The sequence below is a fragment of the Miscanthus floridulus genome, chromosome 14, assembly GCF_019320115.1.
Source record: "Miscanthus floridulus cultivar M001 chromosome 14, ASM1932011v1, whole genome shotgun sequence".
In the NCBI taxonomy this organism is placed as follows: domain Eukaryota; kingdom Viridiplantae; phylum Streptophyta; class Magnoliopsida; order Poales; family Poaceae; genus Miscanthus; species Miscanthus floridulus.
In genome coordinates this window covers 22558743-22583614 of record NC_089593.1, presented here as the reverse complement: position 1 = coordinate 22583614, position 24872 = coordinate 22558743, and the positions used below count along the sequence as shown (strand labels likewise).

The window sequence follows — 24872 nt, the reverse complement described above, 5'->3', positions numbered from 1 at the left end:
ATGTTGCTAAACATAATTAAATTTAAGAAAGTTTGAGCAACACTCACCTCATAGCAACATTTAAATAGAGACCGAGGGAGTACCTGTGAGTTGTGACTTGTGTTCTAGCTGGCTTGCTGGTTCGCTCAGTTTGTGCTGGCTCCGCTCGACTCATGTATTTTTTTTTAATAAACGGAGTTAGTAGCATTTGGTGTTCTAAAGTTCACCAGCTGGCAGCCTAAAAGATCCTAATATCTCAGAGTCCAATAACGTAATTACATAACCGAATAATAATATTAGAGCCGGTGGAGCATATAATCCAAGAAGATGAGCTATATTCTGACACATCAAAGAGTGCCCAATTTATCCAACTCTGCTCTAGTTTTTGGGGTGATCTAGCATCCTACTGTAGGATCAATAGGGATAAAACGCTCCTCCATCTGTCTTTTCAACTCACTCCAGTGGCTTAAAATGCTCTTCCATCTACCTTTTCAACTCACCCTGAGTGGCGGAGACATCCAAGTGTGATCTAGCATCCTGTTGTAGGATTAATAGGGATAAAATGCTCCTCCATCTACCTTTTCAACTCACCCCAGTGGGGGAGGCATCCAACTCTCCTCTAGTGTTTGGAGGGCTCTGTTCGCTTGAAATTATCAGCCAGAATGAGTTAGCTAGAAAACAATGTTTTTCTCTCATAACAAATTAGTTGGAGCCAAAATAAATCCTGCCGAACAGAGCCCTGGCACCCTGCTGTAGGATCAATAGGGATAAAATGCTACCTTTTCAACTCACCCGCCCTTTGTATGTTTGTATCATTGCATATGAAGAAAGTATTATTAACTTTACAACTTTTTGAGTAATAGTCTGAAATTACCATGGCAGTAAGGTACGCCCATTCCCATACATGTTCATTGCTCATAATTCTTTTTAGTTTTGGGTGGAGTCTAACGTAGTTAAGCTATCGTCAAATTATGATTTCCAACCTACAACAATGGTAGCAGATATTTTGATCTGGTTTTAACCGTTAGAGGACGTAAAATATCTGGTTGAATGTCAAAATTCAGAATTTCTGTACAGCTTATTTAAGGGTGTAAAGTGGATCTGACCTCTTAAAATTTTGAATTTTCTTTTGTGGAAAGCACCAGTCTTTTCGGACACAAGCATCACATAATAATTAAAAAAAAAACAAGCACTTTAAACAAGGAAAAGTAAAAAGTAGATTATACGCCTCGCCGGCGTCGCCGCTGGCGGTGGTCTTCAGTTCACCACGCCGGCGCCGCTGCACAACTTCACTTGAAGAAACACGTACCCAGACAGGCAGGCTATCAAATGAAAGCTAATTCTTTTATTGCTATGACTTACAACAAAGCAATTCAGAATTTTACAAGATGCACATTTGCATATCCCACAGGCAGACGACGGCTAGGCACAAGCGAAAAATGTCAGATTCTCTTATCAGTTAATACAACCATGGTATGAAAAAAACAATTTAAATCTGCCGGCTAGTTAAGGGCAGGCCAAGACGCTACTCCACAGAACAAAGCTATTGAAAACAATGCGATCAGGACAGACAGCACAGCAGCAGCTGTAGATCAGGTGGAAATGGCTAAACACAGCTTTCTAGGTAAGTTAAGAAGGCATCAACAACATACAACAGAATGACGGCCCAGCAAAATTTGGGGCCGCCGTCTTCATGAAACAGATCATCGTCCTTCAGCCATGATGACGGCTTTATTCGCAGGCCAGCTTGGTGTCAAAGCTGCTCAAGCAGATTGCAAAGGCCTGGAAGGCTGACAGTGGGTAACGGTAGTCCATTGTGAACATATCCTTGGCCACCTTCCCGAATTGCAGGATCACCTTTTCGTGCTCAGGCGGCGGCACCGGGGTAGCCTGTGATGGGGTTGGGGCTCCAGCAGCGGGCTGCGTAGCGGCAACAAGCTGGAAGTTCTTGACAGATGCAACTGTCACTCTGCCCCTAAAATTGAGGCACCAGCACTGCAGCTGCTCATGCCACCTTGGGGCCTTGTTACGGAGAATCAATGGCCTCTCCTTGCACTCGTCATTGTCTCCCAATGCCGTGTCTCTGATCGTGTGGCTGCTCATTGAGATTTCAGAGAATCTTGTGCTGCTGAAACGCATAGAATGGTCCACAACAGATGCCTTGGAGAAGGAAATGCTACCAAATGACTCATCAATGGAGCGAGCAAGGATGCTGTCAGGCTGGCATGGAACAGTGCCACCAGCCTCAAGGCATGAGGCAGGGATAGAGTGCATAGCACAGTTCATCCGCCTAGGGCCCCGAGTACCCAAGACATTCAGCTCATATGAAACCTGTGCTATGTTGTAGGTCCTGGAAGAGACCTTTGGCGACACCTTCCTGGAGTAGAACCTACGGCTTGTTTTCCCTGGTTGTGATGTATTGCATGGAGGCTGGGTATCATATATTGCAAACTTTGTGCCGAGGAGATTTGACCTAGATGTTCAGTACCATAGATATGTTAGTGACACATACATACTAGAAAATGGTTATGTAGTTCCTAAAAGAACTTGGCCAGTGTATGAGTTAGTACCTCAGCTTTCCAATGTACATTTTGCTTGACCTAGATAAATTTTCAGAATTCATAAATATTGTATATTCTGTACAAGTTGGACGGGAGGTTCGTTTCGCGCATAGGAGGAACTTGCCACTTTCAACAAGCACAGCTGTAGAAAATAGGTTAGACTATGTTAATAGCATCAGAGACAAAACAAAAAAAAGGAGTACCAAGCAGACCTGCAAGTGGAATATCGAAAGATTAAGGAATGAAATGGAAACAGAAAAAATGGCTGACATCTGATAGCAGAATGCCAGTCCTAGGTCCTTAAGTATTGGTAAGTGCTATTATGTTTTAGCCTCAGAGTGATAGAATACCAACAGGGCTAGCGTAAATGTCTAAATTTATTGGATTCCAGCAACCAAACCGCTATGAAGATGATAGATTGACTATGTCCATGCATTCTAGAGTTCCCCAATCCCCGCAGGTGGGCACTTCATTAAGGTTAAATTGTAGTGGGAAATGCAGATTTAGCAGACAGTATAGAAACAGCTGATATTCTTATTTTAAAATATCAGTTGTCATAACTACTGGAAAGCCAACAGAGTGCATACTCTGGAAGAGCAAAAATGAGGGGACTCTCTCTCTAGATTTGTTAGATAGGCAGTCAAGAGTGCCAGTCATGAAGCATGCACAAATGATTTATATGTATAGTACATTGGTGTATATTAACTTAGTAAGTAATAATAATCTAACAGCACAACTATTATGCTGGTACCAAAGGCTTAGGCATACATGAATCTAGAGGATAGTGGGGTAAAATGGTACCTTCAATACATACAGTAATTCGAGCATGGCTCTTTATACCGCAAGAACAATGCTACATGTCTAGGTTTACACAACTAGAAATATGGTCATGTATTCATCTTACAATATTTGAAATGACTACAAACATCATACCAGAACTGATGGCTGTAATGCTTTGTAAGAAATTAAAACAAGTAGAAAGGAAGTATAATAATGCTTTGAAAAAGGCTTACCTGTGCTAAGGCACAGATACAAGTAGTAAGTTTGAGTAGATTTATCCCTTTTGATGAAGCACTGGATGGTTACATCTCGAGGCCCAGGCTGAATATGGCCAACAAAACAGTATTAATTAATGTATAGATAAAGTGGTTTACATGTATTCTTGGTTTTCTTTGTTTTAATAATGCCACTTCCCAAATACAAGTTACGGCAAGGATAGAAAAGTATATATAACTTACATGAAATTATTTACAAAAATGGAAATGAAACTGTAAGGATCAAAGAGAGCACCGTCACCTGCTTTAAGGACACAGGAAAAGTGATTTTTCCAGAAAACTCTGGATTCTTAACAATCTCTTTGCAGATCTCTCTCCAGGTTCGGCAAACAGCTGCACAAGAGACTACATTCTTCCTGTTAGGCCAAGTGGCTTCACTGGCCTCCAACCTCTCAATCACATCCCGAAGCAATTCTGGGGGCAAATTAGCCCAACAACTGCTCTGGAACACCGGGGCTGGATCATGCAGCTCATGGACAGCGCCATGAGATCTCCCTCTGAGGTGGCCCAGAAGCTTCACCTCAAACCCTCTTCGAGACAAGCTCCCAAAGCCATCCCTTACATCACGCACAATGCTGCGGAAAGACATCTACTAAAGGTCACAAGCGCTGAAACATCAAAAGTCCTCCAATGACTGGAAAGATGAGCCTGCCTAACAATGGAAAAGAAAGCTCGTGTTATCCTCTGTAATTTCTCTCTGGTAAGACTAAAGAAATGCTGCTTAATTCAAAATAACAGAGAAGCAACAACCCTGAAAACATGCCTTGTTCAATATTTGAAGCTCATCATATAATTTCTCAAATACATTAGTACAATCAGTCAATGTAAACGGGGCAGAACCTATCCTCTTGCATTTCTTTTGTGCCAACACAGTACAGCAATCATCGCAACCACACACAAAAAAAAACAATAATGTATGGGTCACTCAGCTAACTGCTGTGCGTTGCGAGTTGACTTGTGACCATGCCACCATATGCATCAAATAAGCACACCTAGCTAGAAATGGTGTGTAGCTCAAAGCAGGTTGTGTGACAATTTTTCTAAGAAAGAGAGGAGAGAATAAATTACTCCCTCAATTCTAAATTGTAAGTTGTTCTATCTTTTCAAGGTACGTAGCTTTAACTATGTATCTAGACATAATGGGTACATAACAAAAGCTATGAGCCGGAACGAGTAACAATTTGGAACCGATGGAATAGGAAAGAACACACAAGAACGAGCAGTGCACGCATTAGTTCATCTATTTCGATTGAAGCTATAGTGGCGTCACTGAAGATCCAATACAAATTTAACACCATAGCAGAGTCTGCGGAAAATAACGCCACAATACTAATTCCAGGCATGTCGCCGGAGCACAAAACAGCACACATGGTATGGTACGCCTCGGTTCCCCCAACCACGCCTGCATCGAATTGACCACGTATAAAATCACGCACAACGCAAGATTTGCATGCGCCTACCCACACCACACATAATCGATTATTACCGAGCGCAATGCACGGCATTCAGCGGATGCAGCTACGGCTAGCCCCGTAGGATGCTCGGGCAAGAGCATCCTCTCGACACCCACCCAAACCCCAGTAATTTCGATGCCAAATCGACAGCTAGTAATTTCGATGCCAAATCGGCAGCTAAAGCCGCGTCCTGTCTACCAAATCCCGCTACGATACGAGCCGAAACGCGTCTACCCAGCTGAACAACCCTCATTCCCGCCACCGGCGAGCCCGGTCCCCGCTCCGACAGCACGAATCCGTATCCAAGAGGAAGGAAAGGGGAAGGGGAAGGGGGGGCGGCACGGATCCGCGCGACACGCACCTGGGACGGGCGGCGGGCGGTGGGACGGGCCGAGCCGCGGCTACGGGCGGCCGAGCGCCGCGGGCTGCGGAGGCGCCATGCGGATCCCGGGGAGAGGAAAGGAGGGGGAGGAGGAAGAGGAGGCGACCCGACGGGAGGAGGAGGAGGAGGAGGAGGAAGGGGAAGAACAAGGCAAGGGTGTGGTGGTGGTGGCTGGCCGCTGGACAAGTGTACGTCACGTGCGGAGCGACCACAACAGACAACGCTAGCGGCCCCCGGGCCCCGCATGTGAGGTGACGGGAATTTTCCGCGAAGCTCCGTCCGGTGAAAACGAAATTTGTAGGTGGTGTTTGGTTAGTTAGCCGTTTCTAAAATTTATGTTATATTAAATATTTAGATATTAATAAAGAGTATTAAATATAGATTAATTATAAAATTAATTACATAGACAGAGGCTAATAGACAGAGGCTAATTTGTGAGACGATTTTTTAAACTTAATTAATTTGTCATTAGCATATGTTACTGTAGCACCACGTTGTCAAATCATAGACTAATTAGACTTAAAAGATTTGTCTCAAAAATTAGTCGCAAGTTAAGTAATTAGTTTGGTAATTAGTCTATATTTAATACTCTATGCATGTGTGTAATCATTCAATATGATAGAGATTTTAGGAGGATCTGTAGAAACCAAACACGCCCTTAGCGACAGTGGGGAGAACAAAAACGAGTTTGCGGGTGTTTTTCGCTCGAATCTGTCGACATTTTACGGACTACCGTAAGAAAGGGGCGGTGGTGGGCATCTTTTCCCATCATTCATGGAATTGGAGTCGTTTTCTTCTTTTCCCCCGTGCTAGGAATGGTTTTTTGGGGTCGATTTGTTGTTATTCAGAAGACCTCGGTTTTTGTTTTCCTGATGAAATCGGGATTATTTGGTGCAGTTGTTTGTCATCTTACTGCTCTCGAGTTGTTCCCTACATTGACTACGTATCAGAGGGTGTTTGGTTTCATGGACTAAATTTTAGTTCATGTCACATCGGACATTCGGATGCTATTTAGAAGAACTAAATATGAGTTAATTATAAAACTAATTAGACTAATTTACGAGACGAATTTATTAAGCCTAATTAATCCACCATTAGCACATATTTACTATAGCACAACATTGTCAAATCATGGACTAATTAGGCTTAAAAAATTTGTCTCGCAAATTAGCCACAATCTGTGCAATTAATTATTTTTTTCGTCTATATTTAATACTTCATACATGTGTCCAAACATCCGATAGAACATGGACTAAAATTTTCCTATAGAAACCAAACACCCCCTTACTACTTGGGAGGCAGAGGCAGTAGCGCAGCAGCAGCACAAGTTCTTGGAATCTTGGGTGAGCCTCCTTGCTTGGCACCAGCTAGTCTAATCTGAACTTCAGATGCTCTTTGTTTATTTATTAATCAGCTGGTTTGCCCTTGATAGACCCATTTGTACAGGTATGGAATATGATGGAATTAAATGCACTGTACCTGTGCTTGTTTGCTTTCTTTCAAAAAATGGCACAATGATACAAGGAAACAAAGCTAAGACTCAATTGCATCTGAAATTCTGGATGAACAATCTGGCCTTATTACAGCTGTACGCGAAAATTTACAACAAAAATAACAGTACGTGGCATGTTGTTGTTAATTGACTTGGATAATTTGTGGTTACTGGTCAGAGCCTAGCGCCCATTTAGACTTCGGAGTTGCAGTAAAATCCTGCCCCTCCAGTATACAAAGAATATCGCAATCCATGAAGAGAATCATCATCCTTGACATCATAAAACCATTTCTTCTCGGCTGCAATCCATGAAGAGATGCATGGTTGACGTTGTGCGAGTCAATCTTATTGCAGTGCTCTGCTCTGACAATTAACATCAATGCCAACAGCAACCTGAAAGGACCAAAAGGGTAAGAAAATCTGGGGAAAACTTGACACTGTACAATAGCTGGGAAAAAAACAAAGGCCCCGTTCGGCTGGCAGAATTTTGGCTGAAACTGGCTGAAAAACACTGTTCTGACTGAATTGTTGTGAGAGAAAAACATTGTTCCGGCTGAAAAAAGAAGACGAACAAGCCAAATATGGGGCAAAAATGATGCGATGCTGGCATTTTTCACAAATCATATGGTATCAGACAACAGTGTAGGTTCAAGACAATTGACAGGTAAGGTCTGCATGCACCATAGCATATTCTTTGAGGTCTTCAGACTTCGTTTCAGTAATCCAAAATGTGGAAGCAAGGTATTTAGTAACACCACTATCAAGTATCAGCACATGGAGCAACCTGGCTGCCTCAAGGAAATGGAGCAAAGATAGCAAACTACATGTGAAATGTTTCTGACTCCTGGTGTTACTTCTGCAACAACTCCTATATGTACTAAAAAAAATGTCTACACCTGCCACCAAAAAAGTAAGGATGATTACTCATGAGACATATGCCATGGACAGCAGTATTACTATAATGAGGAAGTTCCTGTGCTAAATTCAGCCGGCAATTTTGTTCCCCACCACGCAAATTATACTAAGCAAAAGAACATAGCTAATAGGTGAAGTGGTCGACTACAGTATATCGACATATGCCATGGACACACTCTGCATATTCACATTATACACCACGGTGCTTCAGTATAGGTTTCAAATACAACAACAAAAGAATATAGGTCATTTTTCAGGTTGCCAATATAATCTCCTTATGTAGTATGTATATCATTGTCAGTTGGGTACTAAGACTTTATTCTTAGTTACTTGAGTAAGCTCTTCTTTTATCTTCATGCAAATTATAGGCAGTACTAAGACTTCATTCTTAGTTACTTGAGTAAACTTTTCTTTTATCTTCATGCAAATTATAGGCAGCACATAGATTGACAAATGGTTGGCAAGAATAGTTCAGAATCCCTAACTCCTGATCGATTGGTTGTGGAATTACGTTATGTAGAAAGTCTGCAATGTACACAGCACTGGATATTAGGCAATGTACATATGATATGACTGTTTAGTGCTATATACTCCATCAAACATTCCAGCAATTCAGACTACTGTTAGTTCGTCAAGCTATAGGATGTTGATTGTTGAAACAAGAAAAAAAAATGCATATTAAATTACGCTAACTTTTGTTTAAAAAAATAATATTGCCCCATGGAAGGACTCTACAGTTCTTCAAGGCAGGCAGAGAAGCATTGTGAAGTTCTTTTGACAATCCTTAGCCAACCAATTTGGTAGCAAACATCTATAATTGATCACCAAAGTGTACTTGTAATGCATGATGTCATGCACAGTAGGCTAGGCCTTACGGCCCGGGTCGGTAGTATGAGAGGCCTATCAGGGTTAGGGTTGGAGATAAGATTAGCCATCTTGCTTAGGAGTCAAGTAAGCCTCCCTATATAAGGAGAGGGGATGTATCAATCAAGGCAAGCAAGAATAATATCAATCTATTAGGGGCAGTGCCCTTCTATCCCTGCCCCTGCCCTTGTCATCTGGCTGCCCATGGGACGGGTCGGTAGTATGAGAGGCCCATTAGGGTTAGTCGACTGCCCATGACACGCGATGAGACTCTACTGTGCTTTTCTGCCATTTTGAGGATGTAAAATATCCATAGCCGGTCTATGGAAAATGTGAGTATACAGAGGATTGCATTGTTATTGAGAAGTCTAACAAAGATCGATCACTAAGTTTAGTAGAACTCTTAGTGCAAATCAGTCAAAATATTTCAAGTTCTCGTTTCTCTGAAACATCTACATGAGTGAAGTGTTTGATGCCAAATAGCACCTAGCACTCTAGCAGCACATCAATACCAAGGATTTTGTGATGGAATTAGAAATGAGTTACTCAAATATATTTCTATGGGTAGTGATAACTGGAGACTAAGCTTACCATCCTGCATTTCAGTCTTCACAATTTCAAAGATGTTATCATGTCATTGCATGACTGCCATGGCCTTGTAGCTTGCGTTCAAGCTCCAACTCCTTGTCTCTTACCTCTAGCTCCAAACGTCTATTCTCGATCTTCATTTGTTCATTTTCCAACCTCATCTTCTCTAGCTCTCTGTCCTTCTTCTTACTAAATATCTCCCACTTGAGACGTTGCTTTGCAAGCTCCAATGCCTCAACTTCAATTTCCATGCGCTGTTTCTCAATCTCCGCAGACTGTGTAGCCAAGTCTTTGTGCACCAAAGCCAAGTTAGTTCCATCTGGAAAAGCTTTGTTGATGTCCACTGTAATGCTATGGGGGTCAGATCTCCTGCTACAGTCATGTGAGCTGGAAGAGTTGCCGAAACCTGCATCCTCCATATCCGCAGCCATGTACCGCATTCTTTTATGCATGGGTAGGGTCCCCTTATTGACATGCACCATGGGATGCTCATCATCATTCTCTTCCTCATAATCAGTATCTGCACTTTGATCATCTTCATCAGCATCGCCACTTGCTCTCTTCCTTGCATCATGCTCATCTTTACACTTAAGAGCAAGCTGCAATGAACGCTGAAGTGCAGGATCTTCAGGTAAACTGATCCGATTATTGTTGTGATAGGAGCACATCTCTTCATAGAACAAGTGCTTAGAGCTCAATATCTTCCTCGCATCATCTTTCATCTTATCTGAGAGATTAGTCATGCCATCCAGAAGTTCTGGATTCGCCACAACTCTGCAAGTAGTACCCCGACCAAGGATATCTGTAAGCCTTTTATACCTCTTATTGAGGTCATTGAACTTATCCTCACACTGCTGCGGCGACACGAGGCAGCCTCGCTCGCCCATGACTTTCGATATGGCCTTCCACTTCCCTTTCTTCTGCATCATCGCACAGCTTCTCCTACCACCTCCTGAATCAGCTCCTGGATCCTCCCCGGTATAGGATGCTGCAGTAATTAAAAGCCTAATCATCGAATCAGTCCACTTCATCCGATGCCATGCAGAACCCTTCTTTCCCTTGCCCGTCTGGCTATCAGTGGCATCCTCATGCACACCATGCTCCTCATCATCACTCAAGTTATTCTTCGCGTGCTGTTGGTGATGGTGATGGTGGTGACTGACCTTGCCGTGCTCTCCAAATTGGAACTCAGGCAGCTGATCCGAATCTGTAACCTGGTTCAGACAAATGGGGAAATTGCTGGGCATCTGAGAGTGGTTGAAAGCCTGGTTTCCAGAGCTTGGCGCAGGCATTTGCATATGGCTGTGATGATGCAAGTCCAAATTACCGTAAGGTGTTCCTTGCATCAAGCTTCCAGACGGTGTGTTATTTCCTTCCATTGTGCCAAAAAGGATAACACAGTCATGAATACTCCCTCGAAAAGATCATGCGGTCATTAATACTCCCTCAAAAGGGTCATGCAGCCATTAATACTCCCTTTTAATACGACCATGTAGTACAAGCAAACAGAGATTGGTGCGAGCACTCCTTATTTGTTTTCCAGCCCCACCTGAAGAAAATCGTCGAGACTAGACAGTGTTGAGCAGACTGCACATATGAGATATGACTAAGTGAGCACTCCAACAAGATCACAAATTACTCTCATGAATCCAGAGAATCATTCTGATCAAAATCATTCAATTATGCTTCGAGACTCTAATGAATCGCCGTTAAATTAGTACCCTATCAGAGGCAAAAGCAATGCACTCGCAGCACAACCCCGTCTCTAGTACGTCAATCTATACACACCGTGGGCTCACTCCTAATCAGTCAAATACTACCGGCGGCGACTTGTAATTAGATCAGATCCGAATGCAGATAGCTTACATTAGGGTTTGGGGTGCTCGGTTTGGCGCCGCTCGAGTCCACGCCCGAACGTCGGACCGGACCTCCACTCCAGTACAACAACTAGGGAGGAACGGCGGCGGCGGCGACGGCGGCGGCTGTGGGCGAAAGAGCGGAGGATCCGGCGGCTTTGGGTCGGCGGTGGGCTTCCGTAGTTGCGTGCTCGTACGGGAGTGTGCGGCCGGCCGGCCAATCGCAGCCGCGCTTCGTCCGCACCCCACCCCAGTATCCCAATTCCAACAACCGTGCCACCAGCTCCAGGTCACGGACTCGCGGGGAATGGGTAATCTTATTTTTTAATCGCTAGCTGGTTTGTACTTAGAAGCTTTTCATAAATAAAACTAGCTGGGCCTTGTTTAGATCGAAGATTTTTTCAACCCGATGAATAGTAGCACTTTCGTCTTATTTGGTAAATATTGTCCAATCGTGGACCAACTAAGCTCAAAAGATTCATCTCGTGATTTCCAACTAAACTGTGCAATTAGTTATTTTTTTTACCTACATTTAATGCTCCATGCATGCGTCCAAAAATTGATGTGACGGAGAGAGAGTGAAAAAACTTGGAATTTTGGAGTGATCTAAACAAGGCCCTGGTTTGTATTGGATCTTCAGGCGAGTTTTGTCTACACATGCTCCCTCTGTACTACAGTATAGCAGTGCATTCCAGGAATTTTAAGATGAATTAAGAGAGAACATAAAAGACACATGTATCTTTATTTTATTTTCTAATCAAACATTATCATCGACATAATTGATGGTGATTGGTTGATAAATAGAAAGTATTTATTGCAAAATTAGTTTTTATCCTCTAGAATGCATTATATTTGAAGACAAATTTTGAATGCTAGAATGTACTGTACTACAGGACGGAGAGAGTACACCACTTGTTTCAGGTGAGCTACATATACCACCACTTGTTTTTGGTTCGGATGGTAATTGGCTCAACTCTTAACACTGCGGGCCTGGTTGGTTGGTGACCAAAACTTGTCGGACAGTGGCTGTCAAAGAAAGTGTGGCGACTAAAATCAAAGCCACACTTGTGGCAAGGTTTGGTACAAAAATGAATCTATAACATGTGAGGCAAAGTGCTAAGAAAGTGTGGCGTGCCATAAGTGTGGCGGTGAACCAAACAGCTGCTGAAGCAACTGTGGCACGACGAACCTTTGGCGTGGCAGGTTTTAGTCACCAACAAAACTCTACAAGCTTTAAATCCCTCTCAAAAAAATCTTTATTTCTATAAAAAAAAATACCGCGAGAAGCTTGTACACAAATTTAGAGACGAGGGGTAATGTGAATCACATAACCCGTTTGCCGCAACAACAGATAGGATGATACATAAATGAAATTTTCAAAGGCAATGGCAACTGAAGTGTCGCCACATGAACTAACCTAACACTGAATTAAGGTACGTTTGCCAGATCGTTGTTTTGATTTCAGCCTTTCATCTACTATTGAATATCTTCACCATACGAACTGTCAAACATCCCCAGCGCTTGAAAGTTCGAATGGAATTGGCAAATGCCTTGGCAGCGTAAGAGCATCTCTAAGAGTTTTTCTAAAATTTATTAATCTCTAAATTATTATTTGAAATGTCATTTGAGTAAAAATCACTTTTTATGTTTTTGTAACCTCTAGCAGCTTTTCTATATCTTTGTGCTTATTCTATAGAATCATCATCGCTCTTTATCTTTAGCTATCGAGAAACCGGGAAGAGAGAATATTTATATTTGGAGATCCAATTAGAAAAGTTATTGGAAAATATTTTTCATCAAAATATCTATTTTTATAAATTATAAGATAGATATAAAACTCTTAGAGTCGACTATGTTACGGTAATCCTTTTCTTTATTCTTATTAGTAATAAATAAAGTTTGCATTTTCAAGTGAAGCACTCAAGCCAGTCCTATAAAGAGCATAGACTTGTGTCTATATATATACATCAGAATACCAGAAAAAAAAAACTCGAGGCTATATCATCATCTCAAATTAATTATGTCTTTTGCTCTCCTCTGATCACCGATTCCCTCTCAAGACCCAACAGTGCAGTCTGGCCATCCTTTGCATGGTTAACTACACAGGGCAAAGTTGGATTATGCTACAACCACTCACCAATGCTCTGGTAGTGGTACCCAAAAATAAGTCAGCTGAACATCTGCAGCAAGATAATCTGTTAACTTTTTTTTTATAACTGATAATCTGTTAACATTGTTCTTTCTACCATGAACAGCAGGACCGCTAAGATTACAATTTCGGATCACCAGTAGTCATTGCAAGAACATGACCCCGTCTTGAAATGGTGGAACCTATTCAGATCCCTGACCACGAACTCCCTCTCAACAATGCCGCTGATGAGCTTGAACACCTCATGGCAATCACTGCACATCCTCAGGTTCTTCATCACCCTGATTGTCATCCCCTTTGGGACAACTAGCAAACCGAACGCTAGAGCCAGAATCTCACTATGCACTCCAACCATCACACCTTTCCCTTCCTCCTCATCATCTTCATGTGCATCAGATACTCTAGCACTCCCTAATCTCCCTCTGTAACCTCTCCCCCTCATCTTACTCTCCAATTCATCTAGCAACATCAGAACTTCACCTGCCCACGCGCCAGCGCATGATATCGCGCCAGCGTAGAACACATAGGGGGTATCCTTTACTTCAATCCAGCTGCACCCGGGATCCTTCCGTATGCCGCGCAGCCTCATGCTTGATCGCACGGCAGCAGCGTTATCGATCTGACCGGCTGAAACATATGCATTTGACATCACTACCAGCCCACCTGCTACATCCTGCTGGTTATTGAACTCAGACACCCTCTGGCCAGCCATGGTTGCTAGGTCTAGGCTCTTATGTGTCCGGCAAGCTGACAGCAACGAATTCCACAGCAAGAGGGCATCGTAGCCTTCAAGCTGTGCCTCCTTGGCCAGCTCAAATGCCGCCTCGAGCCGCCCTGCCCGGCCGAGCATGTCAACCGCAGATGTGTAGTGGCTGGGGCATGGAGCAACGCGGTATTTGCTCTGCATAGAGCGGAGGAGCTGAAGGCCGGTGTCAACAAGACCAGAATGGCTGCAAGCATGCATGACACCAAGCAGAGTGACATCATTTGGCTGCACACCTTGATCTACCATCTCGTCGAACAAAGTAAGCGCGCATCTCCAGCGGCCATACTTTGCTGCGGCGACAATGATGGAGGTGTAAGTGACGACGGATGGCTGTTCAATCCTGTCAAACACCTTTCTTGAATACTCGTAACACCCGCACTTGGAGTACATGTCAACCAGAGCCACTGAAATCACATCATTGTTTCCGTACCCAAGCCGAAGGACAGCGCCATGGACGCACCTGCCGATGCCCAGACGCGCCATGCCTGCACACGAGCTCACGACGGTCGCCAGAATGAAGTGGTTGGGCGCCACCCCACCGCTGCCACGCGTCCTGAGCTCGGCGAAGAGCCGGATCGCCTCGTTCCCGAGCGCGTTCTGCGCGTACACGGCGAGCATGGCGCCCCACGACACGGCGTTCCTCGCTGGCGCGGCCATGGCGTCAAACACCGCGCGCGCGTCCTCGACGCCGCCGGCCTTGCCGTACATGTCGAGGAGCGCGGTGGCGACGACGGCGTCGCGCGCGCACCCGGCGACCTCCGCCTGGGCGTGCACCTGCCTGCCGAGCCCCGCGTCCGCGAGGCGCGCGCACGCGCAGGCGGCCGTCGAGAAGGTGACCGCGTTAGGCCGCACGCCGCTGGACCCCATGGCGCGGAGGAGGGACATGGCGTCACGGGGCCGGGCGGCGGCGGCGTACCCGGACATGAGCGTCGTCCAGGAAACGACGTTCCGGTCCCGCATTCCGTCGAACATGTCGCGGGCGCGGCCCATCGCGCCGCAGCGGCAGTAGGCAGCGAGGAGATGGTTGCAGGAGGCGAGGGGGGACGCGATGCCGGTCTTGACGAGCTTGGCGTGCGTGGCGGAGACGGAGGCGAGGTCGGAGGCGCCGCGCAGGAGGTGGATCAGCACCGGCTTGAGTGTGGCTGCTGGGGACGAGGGCGGTGCCATGGGGAGCTGGGGACGCGTTGTCATGGCCGCAGGGGCCGACCCACCACCACACCACTAGAGCTGGGTGGGGTGGCCGCGCCAGGTAACCCGCGGCGCTAGACCCCCCTAGCCCCCGGCGGCCCGGCCCTCGGCCCTCGGGTTCAGGTGCCGACGCGGACGTGCCGGCGCCGCGCCCAAGCGGAGATCACCGGGCGCGCGCGCGATGCCGTCGTCGTCACCTGTTTTAGTCATTGGGCCGAGTAAAACTGCTGGCCCAGAACAACTGGGCCTGGCCTGTTTGGTACTCTGGCGCAGTGGCTCTGGATCTGGAATTCTGGATGGCCCTGCCATGCCCGACGCCAACTTTCTTTTGTTTCTCATTGTTTTTCTTTCGGCAGGTTGGTTTTTCTTTTTCTTTTGATTTGATATGATAATGTATATTGGACTTTTATTAGGGTAAAAACATATTGTGATTTTATTTTTGTTATTGTTTATGTATTTCAGCTGGATCTGCCACCTCAGCTTAACTTAACCTTGAGTTTGCCTACAATTAGAGATGGCAATAGGGGGATGCGTTCAACTTAATCTTCACGGGGATTGAAACAAGAAAAAGTTAGGTCCCATCGGGTTCGCGGAAATGGGGGATGGGGCCTACCCCATGTACCGAACTCGCTCTTACTCTAAACTAGGCTCTTGACCTACTAAAATTCTACCAAAATACTCAACACATAACCTTGTATAAATAGCAACAGGAACGGGGACAAGAGCTACCCCCAAAGAGAAATTCCTCATTGACATCCCTACCTCTGATCCAGACTGACCTCACGTCTCCCATTTGGAGGAGAAAGCAAATACGGCTCGCTTTATCAGCCACACAACGCCGATTGGACAAAAGATAGCGAGCCAAGCCACAGACACAGGCATCACATGAACAAGGACAGGCTACGTATTCTCTCTTAGTTCAAGCACGACATATCCTGATATCCATACATCCCACTCGCTGGCTACGTATTCTCTCTCTATTTATATAAAGTTCAAGCATGAACCATTCCACACATATCCACACATCCCACTCGCTTTGTGGTGTGCAACTTCGAGCAAACCTGCACCACAAATCTCAAACACGAGAGCAACCAGTGCCACACTGCCACTTGAACATATACCATCCACAAAAAGCAGTCGGAAAAGAACACACGAAAAGAAGAGCTGAAAATGACTCGTCACAAATTCAGAATTCACATGAACTAGAAAAGAGAGGCAACTCCTACAACTACATATATAAGCAAAGATCTAAGGCTACACTGCTACAGATCTGAACAAAGTCACAAACCCAAAGGGCATCACATGAAGCAATCAATGGTTGCACATGAAAAAGTTACAGCCAGCAATGACCCCCTCCTCCCCTCCTCTTCACAAAGCAACACCCCATGTTCTGCAAGTACAGAAACATGCTCCTGCCTTTGATGCATTGAAAAAAGCACTGGTGCCAACATGACACGTTTTCGGTACCACCAGATGAACCAAACCAGCAGAATGTGCATTCAGGAATCAGTGCTGCCAACACGCCATGTTCTGGCCTTCTGGGTACCAGAACCAAAGCAGCAGAATGTGGAATCAGAAACCATTAGCTGTTTCTGGCAACACTGGTTACGACAGCAAATAGCCAAACTGGCAGATCAGACAATGATAGAAATCATTACAATGCGTCCAGCCGTCCAAGACGCTCAACAGATGTAACAAGACGCCACTAATGGGTCTATTCTTTGAGTGACAGGATCAACAAGGGCGCTGTTATGATTACAACTCCAAAACTCACATAAAGCTTACGGAAGAAATCATGAATTAACTGGACAATGTCAATAGATCACATCCCAGAATGAATGTACAATAGAAAAGATAACGGGTCACCTGAAAACTATATTACAGAACATGCTAGTAGATAGTTCAATACTCTTTAACACTGGCACCAACTTGCCATCACAGCCGAACTCCAAAACACAATGTATGAATCAATAACTGGTCGACAATAGCAGCCACTTAACATATTAAGAGTCTTAAAAGTACATGGTTTTGACGCAACCAATAAATCCAACAATATCGCTCAATGGAACCCCGGCAATCTCAAATGCTAGGCCTCGACAAAAGAACAGCCCCAATAAAGTAGACAGACAATGAATCCAGGGCTTAGAAGCATTTCCGGTGAACAATTGCTGGGCCTGACTCATCATACTCACCCTTTGAGATCCACATCTGCCAATATAAACATCGAATCATACTGTTAGTATACCGACATAAAAAAGGCCTAGCGCAACATAGGAAAACTTGGTATTTGAGCAAGAAGTGTACTATTGACCTGTTGGAAGGTGCTAAGGGAGGCAAGGATGGACCCTCCAATCCAGACACTGTATTTCCTCTCAGGCGGTGCCACAACCTTGATCTTCATACTGCTTGGTGCAAGGGCAGTGATCTCCTTGCTCATGCGGTCAGCGATACCAGGGAACATGGTTGAGCCACCACTGAGCACAATGTTACCATAGAGGTCCTTCCTAATATCCACATCACACTTCATGATGGAGTTGTAGGTGGTCTCATGGATTCCAGGCGACTCCATACCAATGAACGAAGGCTGGAAGAGGACCTCAGGGCATCTGAACCTCTCTGCCCCAATGGTGATCACCTGCCCATCAGGCAACTCATAGCTCTTCTCCACAGAGGAACTGGTATTGGCAGTCTCCAGCTCCTGCTCATAGTCAAGTGCCACATAGGCGAGCTTCTCCTTGATGTCCCTTACAATTTCCCGTTCAGCAGTCGTGGTGAAGGAGTAACCCCTCTCAGTGAGAATCTTCATCAGGCTGTCTGTGAGATCGCGACCAGCGAGGTCAAGACGGAGAATGGCATGTGGAAGCGCGTACCCTTCGTAAATTGGCACGGTATGGCTCACACCATCACCAGAGTCCAACACGATACCTGCAGGAACAAAAAGGTCAGTCCAGCTGGAATGGAAGAACCTTACATTGCAGAATGTACATTCATGAAAACAGATAGTTCAGTTCAGTTAATCACCTGTCGTGCGTCCACTGGCATAGAGGGAAAGCACGGCCTGGATGGCGACATACATGGCCGGCACATTGAAGGTCTCAAACATGATCTGAGTCATCTTCTCCCTGTTCGCCTTGGGGTTCAGCGGCGCCTCGGTGAGCAGCACGGGGTGCTCCTCGGGGGCGACACGGAGCTCGTTGTAGAAGGTGTGGTGCCAAATCTTCTCCATGTCGTCCCAGTTGCTGACGATGCCGTGCTCGATCGGGTACTTGAGGGTGAGGATACCCCTCTTGGACTGGGCCTCGTCGCCGACGTAGGCGTCCTTCTGCCCCATCCCCACCATCACCCCCGTGTGGCGCGGACGCCCAACGATACTCGGGAAGACGGCCCTCGGGGCGTCATCACCAGCGAAACCAGCCTGCACAGAACACAAGCAACATTCCAGGGTCAGTACCGTGAATGCCCGGCAACAAATTTGTATGGACCGGTGAGACGGAGCAGCGCCAACCTTGACCATGCCGGTGCCATTGTCGCAGACAAGGGGCTGGATGTCCTCGCCGTCAGCCATCTGGTCAGTGATTCTGTCACGGATTCAAGCATAAGAAGGCTACTCCTACTACTAATAATCACTAAAACAGAATCTGTGTGTCCAGCCGATTCCGCAGGAAATTCCCTAATCCTGCTGCAGTTTGCTGTCGCACAACCTTTCCGTTTCCCCATAAACATTTTTTTTACAAATCCTAACACAAATTAAGTTCTGGACATCAACCGCTCCCAGCTACTACTTCCGCCCGCGCAGCGAATGAATCCGCGACGAGCTAGACGGGTCGGGGCGCGCGTACCAGCAACAAGGATTTATTTGGTCGGGTTCGAGCGCTCACCCACGGCGAAGGGTGAGATCCACCGCGGAACAGCACGAAAGGAAAAAAAAAAAACAAGCAGAGGAAGACAGGGCTTCCTTACCAGCAGCAAGGGGAGGCGCCAACCGATCCGCGGGACGGGGCTGCCGGCACAGGGCGTCGGGGTGGGGTCGCGGCGGCGGGAGGCAGGTCGGCTGGACCAGGTGGATGGCGGCGTGCTCGCCGCCCAGGACTGGGGTGGTGGAGTTTTATAGGAGGGAGCCGGGGGAAGGGAAGGGAGGGATGCGTGGTCCGTGAGACCGTGACCCCACGGGGATATACGGTTCCAAACACGAGGAGTACATTTTAGTTTTTTTTTTCTCCCTCCAAACCGGTTTCAAATATTTTTTTCTCGATGGTGAACTTGTACAAAGCTGTTTAGATTGTGGTGAGAAGCCACCCTAACTACTGGATACACCCGTCGTTATTACGTACTCCCTCTGTCCCGTTGTACAGTGCATTATAGGAATTTTAGGACAAATCATCGATATGATTAATGGTGATTGATTGATAAATGAAAAGTATTTATTATAAAATTGGTTTTTATCCTCTAGAATGCATTATATTTGAAGACAAATTTTAAATGCTAGAATGCACTGTAGTACATGACTGAGGGAGTAACTCCTTAGGGCCTGTTTGGAATGCGGGATTTTTTTCCTATTCCTGCGTTTTTCCTGTGAAATTAAACTGATTTCTGTGAAATTCCTGTGCGATTCCTATAAAATTCCTGTGTTCCAAACAGGCGTTTAATTTGGCGACCACAGTCCTGACGGTCTGCCTCGACCCATCCCTCACCCTCCTGCGCGACTTCCTGCCGTAGTACCGTGACATCAGATGTTGGCACCCTTTGGAAGATGACAGCGTTCCGTTGCTTCCATAGATTCCAGGCGACGAGCAAGAACACGGAGTCAAAGATAGGACGCGCAGCCGAGTCCAGGCGCTTTCGCTGCCGCAGCCACCATTCACCAGTGTCGTCCTCTTGCTCCGGCACTAGCGTCGCCGGGCCGATTGGCGATAAAAGCGAGAACCATAGCTGCCTCGCAATGACGCAACCCAGGATGAGGTGCCCCACCGTCTCTGGTGCGCAATCGTCGTCATCTTGCAAACCATGCCTCTTGCGCCTCGAGGCAGTCCATAGGCGCTTGTGGAGAGCGAGCCATTCGCATCGTAGACGTAGGACAAACCCGAAGAAACGGAGATCCACAACCCCTAGCCCACCCAAAGCTGGTCGGCCTGCACACTCTTGTCCAAGCAATCTAGCACTTCCGACCCGTCACCGACTCCGTGCCCGCCCAAAGGAAAAGCACGTCACCGCTTGTCGATCTGTGAAATCGCCCACTCGTATAGGCAGCGAGGATCTTCAAACATGATGATGTTTTCATATTCAGTATCGTTTTTTAACCTCTCTTCGAGGTAGAAACTTTTTTAAGTGCACGTGTAGCTATTTTTTCAGTTGTGTTGATTTGATTTCAGATGAATAGTGTCATATGTTCAGCGCGCTGTACTTGCTTAGATGTTGTTCGGTTGGTGCATTTTTCGGAGTGGTTTGATCACTAAGCTGATAGCGTTAGTTTTCGTTTGTTTCATCTACGATGAGATCCGATAGCACTGCAATTGATCCTGAGCTTCAATAAATCGATTGCGTCCGATTTAGGCAGTAAACGATTGCATGGTTTCTCGTGCAGTGAACCAAACAAAAACCGTAAACGCTTGCATGGTTTTCGGTCTAAGAGCCATTTATCCATGTTGAAGTTTGCGTTCGCCACCTTAGAGCATCTCTAAGAGATCTGCTAAAAATAGGTGTCAAATTCTTTGATTTAGCCATTATGTAAAATAGAAAACTTCTTAAAAGCAAGTGAACTGCAACAGCCTTTCTAAATACCTCACCACATCATCTTTTTTGAGGCTCCATGGTGCAGTAGTCCGCCACCGGAACGTCACCGGGCCTTTGCTTCCTCCGTGACCGGCCACCTAGACACAACCATCACGGTGGTAGCTCGGTTCGTTGGCTAATTGCACCCAAGCTACAGCAGCGGCCATGCTACGTATTTGACGCCCGTGCATCCGGCCTTGGCTAGCACTCGGGGGAGTCGCCCAATCAAAATCGAATGTAGCCTGGAAAAGGGATTGGCACTGTTCTGACTAGGAAGGATGGGGAACGAGTACGTACAACGCAGGGCAGAGCTCCTGCAGATGGCGGATGCGACAAGCTTGCGTAGTGCCACGGTGTGATTTTTTGAGGAGCTCGAAGGGGCGGGGCAGCGTGATGAGGAACATGCGTGTGGAGTGCCGGAAAAGGGTAGCCGGCGAGTCGACGACTCGCGACGGGGAACGGCCAGGACAGCGCGGCAACCGGCTGCATGTGTGCGAATCCACACGGGAAAGCGAGATAGCAAGCGGTGCTCGCTAGCTTTCTTTGGCCACCGAGATTCACAGAATAGACGGCTGGGTATTTTACAACTCCAGATACAACATCTATTGGAGTCTATTTTGTAGCACAAAATGTCTAAATGTGATTCCATACTAGGAATAGCAACTCTTTTGGAGTTGCTCTTAGATCGTTTTTTGCTTTGTGATCGTATATTTGGCTGCCACATCTGGTTTCATTGTTGTCTAATTCATTTTGCTATCAAAAGAGTGGTAGATGTGTTTGTGTGCTAGGCACCATCATGTTTAGTTGTTTTCACGTTCACTTTTGCTGCCAAAAACAACGTGGCAGATGCTTGCCTTATTTAGTTGTGTTCTTTGTTTTGTTTTGTTGGCAAAAGAATGTTGCGGTTCTTTCGTTTACTAGACCTAACCTTGCTTAGTTGTTTTCTAGTTCATTTTTGTTTCGTCTAGACTTGTAGCCTAATAACCACACTTAGGCCTGTTCGGTTAGTGCGAAATGAGGGTAGAAATTATTCCCGCGGATTAATGGTATACAAATTAGACAATCGTTCCAGCTAAAAATTGTTTCATGTGTCCATTCCGAAGTAACCAAACAGACCTTTAGGGTTACTCAGACTGACTTCATCCATCATTTCACCTTTTTACCATTTTGAATGAAATCTATCATTTCAAGACCATGAAAAGTAGTGGTACAATTTCTGAACGACAGAGTCATCGTTATATTTTTAGCAAAGTTTGTAAGTAAGGTACCACTTTGTTAAAAAAATACTATAAATATCACCACTCGTGTTCCATTTTTAAGTAGGAGAAACATACTCGTATTATATTTTCCATTGCAGTTTAGTTTTTTCCATAAAGACGTGGAAGACACTTGATTGCTTTATGCAACACCTCTAGAATCATCTAGACCGTCCTGGCCAGTGCCAACTGAAAATAGTTTGCAATCTCCTACAACTAATAAAAAGACTAAAAGTAAGACAATCGTTTGGTGCGACAAAAGTTTCGCCTTACCTTTGCACCGCCCTCTTGCGACAAACACGGGAAATCTTGACCCTAATTTGCATGCGCTACAAATACAGAAAGTCTTGACCCTGATTTGCATGCGCTACAAACACGGAAAGTCTTGACCCTAATTGCCTCAAACAAGGAAAGCGATCGCCCACGTCTCACGCTCGATCATACTACCCTCGTGCCACAAATATGAAATTCTTGACCCTGATTTGCATGCGCTACCAACACGGAAGACCATCGTCGCTCGTCGCTGCACGATCGAACGCGTCTTCTTGGTAGGACTCAAGCGCGTCACTGGTCGTTGCACGGAGACAATCGTCGCGCGCCCCATTCCTCAAGCCCCTGCACGATCGAGCCGCCCCTACTTCTTCCACGTCGTGTAGTGGAGAAGCAACAACAATGGATCATCCACCGTTTGCCTACCGATGGATGCACCTGTGGCTACATCATCGATCGCCGTAAGATCACCTCCCCGTGTGATCTCCCTTCCCCGTGCGATCTCCTCTCCATGACCTGCTCCATCGTCTGGTCTGTGCGCCCGCACCATCATCCCCCCCCGTTGAAAGGTCCTAATATGGCTAGAGGGGGGGTGAATAGCCTATTTAAAAAATCTACAAATCAACTAGAGCAATTTGATTAGTATGACAAATAGCGTAATGCAAACTTGCTCTAGCTCTACAAGGGTTGCAAGCCACCTATCCAACAATTCTAGTTGCAATGATTACTTAGGCACACAAACTTGCTTTGTAATTACTCACTAAGAGCTCTCAACCTTGCTACTCTAAAGAGCTCAACTAGATGAATATAAATAATAAAGCAAGCTCTCAATTCTAATTATACTAAAGAGCTTGTGTCAACTAGTTTGCAAGAATGTAATAAGTGAGTAGAGTGATTATACCGACGTGTAGGGGATGAACCAATCACAAGATGAATATATAGCCAATCACCGGGAGAATGCCAAAGACAAGAGACAATCGATTTTCTCCCGAGGTTCACGTGCTTGCCAACACGCTACGTCCCCGTTGTGTCGACCAACACTTGGTGGCTCGGCGGCTAAGAGGTGTTTCACAAACCTCGTCCACACGATTGGACACCGCAAGAACCGACCCACAAGTGAGATAACTCAATGACACGAGCAATTTACTAGAGTTACCTTTCGGCGCTCCGCCGGGAAGGTACAACTCCCCTCACAATCACCGAAGGCGGCCACGAACAATCACCAACTCGTGCCGATCCTTCACCGCTGCTCCAACCGTCTAGGTGGTGGCAACCACCAAGAGAAACAAGCGAAATCCGCAGCGCAACACGAATACCAAGTGCCACTAGATAAAATCACTCAAGCAATGCACTTGGATTCTCTCCCAATCTCACAAAGATGATGAATCAATGATGGAGATGAGTGGGAGGGCTTTGGCTAAGCTCACAAGGTTGTTATGTCAATGAAAATGAGCGAGAGTTGTCCCTTGAGCCGGCCATGGGGCTATAAATAGAGCCCCTATCGAATAGAGCCGTTGTACCCCTTCACTGGGCAAAACGCGCTCTGATCGGACGCTCCGGTCATACCGATCGGACGCTGGCCCTCAGCGTCCGGTCGCCCGATGGATGCCACGTGTCACCAGCTTCAAACGCTGTTCGTCAGATTTCAACGGCTACGAAGTTGACCGGACGCTCCGGTCAAAACTGACCGGACACTGAAGCTCCAGCGTCCGGTCGTTTCCAGTAAGCTCCCCGAGGCATGTTTTTCCGACCGGACGCGTCCGGTCCACCTTGACCGGACGCAGCCAGCGTCCGGTGCTCAACCCTTAGCCACTGTGCAGACCCGTCAGTTTGACCGGACGCAGAAACCAGCGTCCGGTGCATCTCAGGTCCAGCGTCCGGTGCAACACCGAAACTGGCGACCTCTCTGCCAGCTCGACCGGACGCAGCCTTTCAGCGTCCGGTCGCTGAGTGACCCAGCGTCCGGTCAGTAGACCGACGCCAGCATCATTTCGACCAACTCTATTTCAACTCTAACTTCTTCACCCTTAATCAAATGTGCCAACCACCAAGAATTTTGCATCCGGCGCAATAGAAAATAGACATTTTATTTTCCCGAAAGCGCTGAATCCTGCCTCGCAAGCTCGGCGGGAGGGAGAGAGGGACTCAAACCCATCTCAACCCTGCAAACACCTTGTGCACATGTGTTAGCATATTTTCACAAATATTATCAAGGGTGTTAGCACTCCACTAGATCCTAAATGCATATGTAATGAGTTAGAGCATCTAGTGGCACTTTGATAACCGCATTCCGATACGAGTTTCACTCCTCTTAATAGTACGGCTATC

At 46.1% G+C, this 24872-nt stretch overlaps 4 protein-coding genes across 8 annotated transcripts; all 4 read right to left on the bottom strand.

The window, feature by feature from the left end:
• Positions 1–1337: 1337 nt before the first annotated feature.
• LOC136503293 (tubby-like F-box protein 14) lies at positions 1338–5599 on the bottom strand. 2 transcript variants are annotated; one of them, XM_066498420.1, is made up of 5 exons: positions 5411–5599; positions 3837–4247; positions 3554–3641; positions 2550–2682; positions 1338–2452 (listed from the first exon to the last, which is right to left on the bottom strand). In XM_066498420.1, the coding sequence occupies exons 2-5, from the start codon at positions 4182–4184 to the stop codon at positions 1711–1713; spliced, it is 1311 nt and encodes a 436-aa protein (XP_066354517.1). In that variant the 5' UTR covers positions 4185–4247; positions 5411–5599; the 3' UTR covers positions 1338–1710. The 2 variants fall into 2 exon arrangements, with proteins under 2 accessions (XP_066354517.1, XP_066354516.1); XM_066498419.1 differs by having other exon boundaries at positions 3837–4243.
• Positions 5600–6896: 1297 nt separating this feature from the next.
• On the bottom strand, positions 6897–11456 carry LOC136503289 (trihelix transcription factor GT-3a-like). Of its 3 annotated transcripts, none has more exons than XM_066498416.1 (3): positions 11157–11456; positions 9294–10877; positions 6897–7316 (listed from the first exon to the last, which is right to left on the bottom strand). In XM_066498416.1, the coding sequence occupies exon 2, from the start codon at positions 10667–10669 to the stop codon at positions 9332–9334; it is 1338 nt and encodes a 445-aa protein (XP_066354513.1). In that variant the 5' UTR covers positions 10670–10877; positions 11157–11456; the 3' UTR covers positions 6897–7316; positions 9294–9331. The 3 variants fall into 3 exon arrangements, with proteins under 3 accessions (XP_066354513.1, XP_066354515.1, XP_066354514.1); XM_066498418.1 differs by having other exon boundaries at positions 9294–10839; XM_066498417.1 differs by lacking the exon at positions 6897–7316 and adding an exon at positions 7330–7819.
• A 1883-nt stretch (positions 11457–13339) lies between these two features.
• LOC136503287 (pentatricopeptide repeat-containing protein At4g15720-like) lies at positions 13340–15422 on the bottom strand. Its single transcript, XM_066498415.1, has one exon. The coding sequence runs from the start codon at positions 15250–15252 to the stop codon at positions 13429–13431; it is 1824 nt and encodes a 607-aa protein (XP_066354512.1). The 5' UTR covers positions 15253–15422; the 3' UTR covers positions 13340–13428.
• Positions 15423–17030: 1608 nt separating this feature from the next.
• On the bottom strand, positions 17031–19349 carry LOC136503296 (actin-7-like). 2 transcript variants are annotated; one of them, XM_066498423.1, is made up of 5 exons: positions 19210–19349; positions 18755–18827; positions 18271–18664; positions 17561–18174; positions 17031–17457 (listed from the first exon to the last, which is right to left on the bottom strand). In XM_066498423.1, the coding sequence occupies exons 2-5, from the start codon at positions 18812–18814 to the stop codon at positions 17392–17394; spliced, it is 1134 nt and encodes a 377-aa protein (XP_066354520.1). In that variant the 5' UTR covers positions 18815–18827; positions 19210–19349; the 3' UTR covers positions 17031–17391. The 2 variants fall into 2 exon arrangements, with proteins under 2 accessions (XP_066354520.1, XP_066354521.1); XM_066498424.1 differs by having other exon boundaries at positions 18755–18814; positions 19210–19339.
• Positions 19350–24872: the final 5523 nt, after the last annotated feature.

Excerpts from the sequence above, each read along its gene's own strand:
- LOC136503293 (XM_066498420.1), bottom strand. The coding sequence starts at position 4,184 with ATGTCTTTCCGCAGCATTGTGCGTGATGTAAGGGATGGCTTTGGGAGC. Across the intron at positions 2,683-3,553 it reads GTATCTGTGCCTTAGCACAG|CTGTGCTTGTTGAAAGTGGC; the intron begins GTAAGCCTTTTT and ends TATTTTCTACAG. Across the intron at positions 2,453-2,549 it reads ATGTACATTGGAAAGCTGAG|GTCAAATCTCCTCGGCACAA; the intron begins GTACTAACTCAT and ends CTGAACATCTAG.
- LOC136503289 (XM_066498416.1), bottom strand. The coding sequence starts at position 10,669 with ATGGAAGGAAATAACACACCGTCTGGAAGCTTGATGCAAGGAACACCT.
- LOC136503287 (XM_066498415.1), bottom strand. The coding sequence starts at position 15,252 with ATGACAACGCGTCCCCAGCTCCCCATGGCACCGCCCTCGTCCCCAGCA.
- LOC136503296 (XM_066498423.1), bottom strand. The coding sequence starts at position 18,814 with ATGGCTGACGGCGAGGACATCCAGCCCCTTGTCTGCGACAATGGCACC. Across the intron at positions 18,175-18,270 it reads TGCCAGTGGACGCACGACAG|GTATCGTGTTGGACTCTGGT; the intron begins GTGATTAACTGA and ends TTGTTCCTGCAG. Across the intron at positions 17,458-17,560 it reads CCCTTAGCACCTTCCAACAG|ATGTGGATCTCAAAGGGTGA; the intron begins GTCAATAGTACA and ends TTATATTGGCAG.